The sequence below is a fragment of the Gekko japonicus genome, unplaced genomic scaffold, assembly GCF_001447785.1.
Source record: "Gekko japonicus isolate JY-2015 unplaced genomic scaffold, Gekko_japonicus_V1.1 scaffold1295, whole genome shotgun sequence".
In the NCBI taxonomy this organism is placed as follows: domain Eukaryota; kingdom Metazoa; phylum Chordata; class Lepidosauria; order Squamata; family Gekkonidae; genus Gekko; species Gekko japonicus.
The window spans coordinates 151,015-158,970 of NW_015168688.1; the positions used below are offsets into that span (position 1 = coordinate 151,015).

Consider the following 7,956-nt stretch of genomic DNA (forward strand, 5'->3'; position numbering starts at 1 on the left):
TGCCACAGATAGGATGCAGTGGTAACTGCACAAGTACAAGCTCCTGCATGAGCTACTGCAACCACAGTTACACTGCTTGTAATGTATGTGGAGGGCGGGTGATACTCAAAAGCACTATTTAAATGCCAAATGCTATTTTGTTTGGTGCTTTGGAAGCTTTTAACCACATGACTTCATCTTTTTAAGAACGGTGTAGAACAGAGAGGTCATATCATTAGAAGACTATCTTTCTTTTGGATTAAATCAATTAGACCTAACACCAAGTTTCATGGTCTCTTCTATCTGCCCCTCTCCCTGCTAGAAGGCTGTGATTGACAGTAGAAGAATGATGAAGGCAAGACTGTTCAACTTTTCTCCTACTGCTGTTCATTCACTGAACTCATCTACCTAGACATGAAAAGCCCCAGAAAAAATCCCGGAAAAATTCAGGGGACAATAGTTTTTCCCCCAAGAACTTCTCAGTTTTTTCAATGGAAAAATTGGGAAATGTTAGGGAGCAGTGAAACAGACTCCTACAAAATATTTTCTGTTCTGCATGCTTTTTACAAGGGCTTACTCACTCAAAATCCATAGCATGTATTTTTAAATGTAAGACTCTACAGCATCACATAATCATTTCCTATGTATCCTGTAGACATATACAACATATCTTCAAGCATTTACTGTTTAAATTTGAATTAATATTTGTAAAAGCTAGTATGCTATAATGTGTTTAATGGTAGTACAATATTAAAGAGTTCAGTGTGTTCAATGTTATAAAGTTTAACTTGATACCCAAATATATGCTGTTAGTCTTTCTCTGACTGTATAAGATGGCTTCTATCCAAAAGAATATTTTCTTTTGTTTAGTACAAAATATTTTTTTCCATTTACCCCTACCTCTCAGATGGCAAAAATGAAGACAGATGTGCTACGGTAGCTTAGAGTGCAGCAGTATGCAGCTCTCTCTTGCATATTGGGTATATTGTAATTCTGCTTGTAGAAAACGTTGTCATTTATAATTTTGAATTCCATAAATATGACAGATATAACTTAATTACTGTGTAAAATTATACTAAGTGATCCATTTTGTGCTGTTAAAACAGGCAACACAAACAGTTTAGGTTTGACAGGTATCTAGATATTGCATATATTTTCAGTTTCCCCCAACATTTCTGGTGCGTGTGGGGGGAACCAAAACAAAACCCACAACCCAGAAAAAACACAGCTTCAGAATTTCTGGAAATGTTACTTCTCTAAATCACCTGAGCAGCTTTTCTCCCTGCAAGGGAAAATATTAAGCAGCCTCTCCCTCTCGCTTTTTATAGTCTTTCGTTTTCTAAAAAAAATGATCTGAGTCAAGTGGCACAGAACTCTACGTTGCATGTAGTTTAGATCCCAAGTTGTTCTACATGGAATATGATCATAATTCTTTCAAATTTAACATACTACACAAAATTACAGCTGTACAGGGGGTTTATACAGGAAAAAAGTGGAGATTAACTGTCAAAAACATCCAAGTTGGGTCAGGGTGCATGGTATGAATTACATCTTACTGATATCAGAATGTAGCAACATAAGCTTAAATCATATTGAGGCACAGGATCAAAAGAACAAACTTTCCTATTTAGACACCACTTTCTGTAAAGTGATCGGCAGTTGACAAACTAACCAAACAATCCTAAGTAGGTCTACTAAATTGGACTTTCTCCTAGAAAAGTGTTCTTAGGATTGCAGTGTAACCCAGTAATCATCAAACAGGCACAAGAGACTGCTAAACTGGACACACATAATTTGGTCTAACTGCATTCATCACCAAGTTAAGCAAAGTTAAACTTTATCTAAATGTACATTTTAATGAACATAACATGAAATTTTCAGATCCTATCACTTCTAAGTTAACAGCTAAATGTTTTATTGATGCAAAATCCTATCCATCTTACAGTCAGACAGGTGCTGTGACAGGATGTGGCAGCCTTTACATTCTAGGCAAACAGGAAGTTCTAAGTGTTGGTCTCATTTCTATATTATTACATTTTATAATTTGACCTCCATCCTAAAACTTCCACTTAATGAAATAATGAAGCCACTGAAAATGCAGATAAATTCCATCCATGCAAATTTGATTTTCAGAGTGCAAAACTGAAGTTGCTGCTTAGAAAGACATACATATACAGGTGCTAACACTATACACATTTACACACATGGTCAGGACTCAAGCACATGTCTGGTGACATAAAGCTGAGTAAATCAAATTGGGGTACTCTGACTAGTAATAAAGGATTTTACTAGTTTTGAATAAAGAATGGTAGGGAAGCCTGAACTGTCTTCTTGAAGTATCTAAGCAGTTATAACTTTCTCTCTGTCTAACAGACTGAACTGTACCCAACAGAAATTCTTTTCATAGTCTCTTATTGTCAAAACCTCACACATAAAAATACAACACAAAGATATGGAGGTGCATCTTGGTGTTCCACTGACCCCTCTCCCAACTCTAGCTTCACTGTTGTGAAGAGATTTTATCAGAATTTCCCTGGCTGCTTTCCAAGCCATGCTTTCTGTGAATCCATAGTTATTTAATCACGTTTTTCCAACTTTTAGCGTGAACCTTTTGTTTCTACTTAGTTCACAGTTTCCTTCTCTTATGAAATTTTATAGACTGCTGTGTCTTTTTAAATCATGGTTCACTAAACTCAATGTTCTGGGGCTCTAAATCTTCAGACCAAGTTTCCTTTTTGATCATTTTGCAAAGTATTCTATTTTAATGGTAAATGGTTTGTTATGGTCAGCATCTTAAAACCAAACTACTTATTACCGGCTGGCTGTTTTCTTGGTGCACTTCTCTAAAACAAAGGCTATATGATGCAACTTGAACTGTCATCCATCTTTATCAACTGGAATTTTTTTCAAGTCTATGAATCTGACTGGCTTGATGTTTTTCCTTACTGAACTTGGTTTAGAAGGAAAAGAATTTTTCAAATCCATAATTTAAGGGATTTTTTTTTTTTAAATGCACAGAATGTCTACTGCCAAGTGAAAGTTTCACTGCTTCGCAAGAATGATTTATATACAGAGAAGACATGAGCTTCTGAAATGGCCTAAAATCACTTTAAAGCACTACACAATATGGAGAACATAGTGTGTGTGTTTGTATATATATATATATTGAAATTGGTGGTAAGACCAGAAGACCCCCACTCATTTTTTAAAAAATATAACGATGACATTGTGCCATATAAAAATGCAGGATTGTGAGTTTCTTAAGCACACATTAAACTACACTAGAATTTCTGTTACATCATATTGCTGTGTAGGACACTACTGTCAAATAAGGAGTCAAGAACAATTTTGCCAATTCTTACCTAAGATTAGAAACTCACCTTTAAAAATAGTACCCCACCCTTTTGCTATACAGCTGTATAATCTAAGTGCAGTCACAGTGCAACCCTTTTTGTCATTTGTGACCCAGCTCACCACGCATGTTTTGGCAAACTAGTTAAAATAACTCACACCAAAAATGCTTAATGTCAGTCTTTTACAGTCCCCTCTGTTCTTGCTATTTCAGTCCCATAACAGGTCTTTCTATGGAAATAATTGGCTACTTAAGATTAGAGGAATTTGGAACAAAGCAGAGACTCATTTCCAAATGCAGGTGTCACCATTGTGATAGAAAAGTTGGCGAGTTATCGATTAGCTTTATATTTGGAAGCATCCCGGGGTTCACTGCTGGGGTTGCTCCAATCATCAGCTTCTGGTGTGGTCTTGTAATGTCGCCAGGCTGACTTATTAAAAACTGGCAGTCTTTCAAATGATTCACTGGAAAGAGCCTAAAAAATGAAAGGAGAGTTACAAGATCATACTTCAGGGTCCTACAAACAATAGATATGACAATGCTTACAGAGACTAGACTGCTCAAGTGAAGGGTGAGCATACAGGTGTGAGGCAGGACTGGATTTTTACTTTCATTAAATTGTTTTTGAAGCCACTGTGGTATGTGGATTCAGGTCCTCTTGCCAACCTTATTTGATACTGAAGCCCTGCTGACCTGGATGGTGTCCATCTGACTCAAAGATAGTATGAGTATGTCAAAAAAGCTTGTGAGGAGGAAAAACCTGGGACTTGCCATAAGTACACAAGATGTCACTGCCTGGTACAAACCAAACTAATAAAATAAAATATAGCTGTAAAACAGTGAATACAACATTTCCATAGATGTTGAGCCTTCTGATATTATGAGGCTTTAATACTCAAGCAGGAGAAACATGAAGTCTGACCAGTGCTATTCCTTATAAAACAATTGAGTTATTACCTTCAAATAAATTACAGCATCAGTCCCCACACCTTCCATTGAGTACAGTTTGAGATCACCTTGAAAATATCTTGCATAAAGACGAGAGATTGGCAGACCATACCCATATCCTGCCTAAAGGGGAAAGAAGGAACAATATGAGACTGTAAAATTAAGATGTTCTCTTTCCATTACTACCTTTAAAGTCTTACAAAGCCAAGGCCCAATATACCTTATACTGCTTTCACTCCTATGTTCCTTCCTGGGCTCCTGAGAAGTGGGAATGATACCCTTTACCTATGACAACAGTGCACTGGTCAGTGCATCGTTGTTGGTGACCCTTACATTATGGAATAGCCTCCAAACAGAAGTCGGCAGTCTCCACTATAGTGAGTAACTATAGTTAAACATAGTGAGCTATGTTTAACAAATTGCTTTAATTGTAAAAGCATTTCCAAAAATGGAAGTCTTTTAGCTTGTACTGGCTTTAAATGTGATTATTTTATTGACATTACAATTCTGCTGGAATTTTTGGATTTGATTTTGCGGCATTTTAAAAACAGGTTGCTTACCAGTAACTGGTGATCTTCGAGTGGTCATCTGTGCATTCACACCAATGGGTCCACTGGGATCTAGTGTGCCTGCGCTGGATCTGCCGGTGCCTAGCAAGCTCTCTTAAAAGGATTTTCGTACCTGGCCCAACTGAGCATGCTCAGGAGCCCCAGTGAGCATGCCCAGAAGGGCAGGCACGGACATCCCACCAGTTCCTACCAACCGCCGCGTATCAATCTCCTAATAAAACAGGTAGAAGAAGACAGCAGCGGGGCAGGAGGGCGGGTGGTGTGAATGCACAGATGACCACTCGAAGATCACCAGTTACTGGTAAGCAACCTGTTTATCTTCTTCGTGGTCTCTGTGCTTCACACCAATGGGAGATTAGCGAGCAGTAGCCTACCTGGAGGTGGGTGCTGTCAGGTGTTTACTGCTTAGCCGATGATAAAACCTGACGTCCCAGACTGTCACTGGTGGACTGGCGGACGTCTAGGGCGTAGTGCCTGATAAAGGTATTAGGCGTGGCCCAGGTTGCGGCTCTGCAAATGTCTTGCAGCTGTACTCCCTTCAAGAACGCAGTGGATGTAGCGACAGCCCTGGTAGAATGAGCCCGTACCGGGCCTGGCAACGGCTGTTTCGCTAGTAGGTAACACAGTTCTATCAGACCTACGATCCATTTGGATAGACGTTGGGCAGTGATTGGAGTGCCCACACGGGGTGTGACGTATGAGACAAACAGCTTAGGGGTTTGCCTGGTGGAGCGTGTCCTATTCAAGTAGAAGAGGAGGGCCCGCTTCACGTCTAGAGTGTGCATAAGTCTATCTTCTTGTGATTTTGGGTCAGGATAAAAATCAGGGAGGAAGACTTCAGACTGCAGATGGAATTCAGAGACCACCTTGGGCAAAAATGAAATGTCCGGCACCAGGCGCACGCCATCCGGGAGGAAGGACAAGTATGGCGAGTCATGATGGAAGGCCATGAGTTCACCGACTCGCCTGGCCGAGGTGACGGCGACGAGGAAGGCCGTCTTCCAGGCCAGGAGCTTCAGCTGACAGGTGGCAAGAGGTTCAAAGGGCCGTCTCGTCAGCTGGCGCAGGACCAAGGTCCCATAAAGCTGCTGGAGCTTTGACTGGAGGGTACAAACGTAGTAAACCTCTCAGGAAACGTTTGGTAACGGGATGGGAAAACAGGGTGCAACCATCAACACGAACGTGAAAGGCCGATAACGCGGCCAGGTAAACCTTCAACAAGGAGAAGGTGAGCCCCGAGTCAGCCAGGGATAGGATGAACGTGAAAACCTTATCGAGGCCAGCAGTCGTGGCTGTAAAGGCGTCAGTGTTCAAAAAGGAACAGAAGCGTTTCCACTTGTAATCGTAGGATTCACGTGTGGACGCTTTTCGAGAGTGGCGCCAGGAACGGATGAAGAAAAACAGACAGGTTGTGCTGATGTGGGGACAGGGAAGTCAAAGGCTCTGCTTGGATGACTTGGCCTGCTTGGAACGAGATGTATGTAGGGTAGTACCAGCCTTCGTCCTCTGGAAGGAGGACTTTTGGCTGCCAGAATAAGACCTAGGCCTCCATCTGGTGTCCGGTGACTGACGGGACGACGGGACTCTCTGCCAAGAGCGGGACCAAGACCTCGGTTTACCCGAATGCCGGGATGTAGAGGAGATCCCTAGAGACTAGGAGGCCTTAATACTCCTGTCGAGATCCTACAACGAGGAGTCCGTATTGGCATGGAAGAGGCCCAGGCCATCGAAAGGCATATCCTCGACCAACGAGCGAGTGTCGAAGGGGAGAGAAATCGTTCTCAGCCACGAATGTCGTCTAAGCGCCACTGCCTATGTCATGGTCTTTGAGGAGGCCTCCAGGACATGCTTGGTCGTCGACAACTGCTGTTCAGTGACCACCATGCCTTCTTTCTGGAGTAGTTTTGCAACATATAGCTTGTCCTCAGGGAGACGCACCAAGAGTTCGGACATCTGTTCCCACAGGGTGTACTGGTATCGGCCCATGCAGGCGAGATAGTTTGAAGCTTTCACAGCCAACGCTCCCGTAGAGTAGAAGCGGCGGCCAAATGCATCCAACTTTTTGCCCTCCCTATCGGAAGGAGCAGATTGCGATTTTTTGGACTTGGAGGACGAGGAGACGACTAAGGAATTTGGTTAAGGATGGGTGAGGAGGAACTCTGCCGCAGTTTGCTGAATGCGGTACATGTGGTCCAATTTTTTACTAAAGACAGGGGCAGACGATGGTTTTTGCCAAGGAGTTTTTGCTGCTTGTAGCAAGACTGACGACATTGGAAGCTCGAAGACTGAGGATGTGTCGAGTTGGACGATATCGTATAGGGAATCCGTAGATTGAGGATCCTTTGGAACAATTGACAAACCCAACGCGTGGGCCATTCGTTTTATGAGGTCGGTGTATGACGACAAGGTATCCGATGGAGATATAGGAAGGTTTTGGAAAACGTCGGTGGTAAGGGACGAGTTATCCGGCGACGTTGGAGCCTCGGATAGCTCGGTATCGGAACCTGATTCCGAAGGCTCTGAAGAATCAGGCTCCCCAGTCGGGGCAGGCTGATGTGGAGACGGAGCAGGTGGCTGGATTGGTGCAGCCGTCATGACGGCAGATGTTCCCGACAGTGGAACAGCGTCCGCCTGAGGAGGACAAGAGACCATTGCAGATGGTCTCGATCGCCTCGGGGAACGAGACCTGTGGGAAGATCGACAGGAGTATCTGTCCCAGTCAGTGTATCCCGTATGGCCCAGCCAAGGCATCGGAGGGTGGTACGGACCGTATGGATAACAGTACTGCCTTTCATCCCAAGACATCGATGGCGGCATGCACGACCTTGGGGAACGGCTCCTCGACCTTGGACGACGTCGGGAAAACCTTGACAGAAGAGCATACGTGCCCCTTCTACAGTCAAAGGTGTCGATATCGACAGACTCAGGCGACAGACGGGGAGGCCGACGCTCCGCACTGGATCTTGAGCGTCGATGCCGACGGCTGTCGATGTCGGGAGGCTCTGAGGCGATCGATGCCGAGGAGCTGGATGGACCGGGGGAACACTCCGCACCCAACTGGTGACTTCCGAGTTCCATTTGGTCGATATCGTACAAGCCTGTCTCCAC

The 7,956-nt window shown here is 43.4% G+C and overlaps 1 protein-coding gene across 1 annotated transcript in view; it reads right to left on the bottom strand.

The window, feature by feature from the left end:
* Positions 1-1,347: 1,347 nt before the first annotated feature.
* PDK3 (pyruvate dehydrogenase kinase 3) overlaps positions 1,348-7,956 on the bottom strand; it is a 77,103-nt gene continuing 70,494 nt past the window's right edge. Inside the window, exons 10-11 of the mRNA XM_015415446.1 lie at positions 4,289-4,402; positions 1,348-3,806 (exon numbers count right to left, since the gene is read on the bottom strand). Coding sequence (XP_015270932.1) covers positions 3,663-3,806; positions 4,289-4,402 — 258 coding nt within the window. The 3' untranslated portion in view covers positions 1,348-3,662. The remainder of the gene's footprint in view (positions 3,807-4,288; positions 4,403-7,956) is intronic.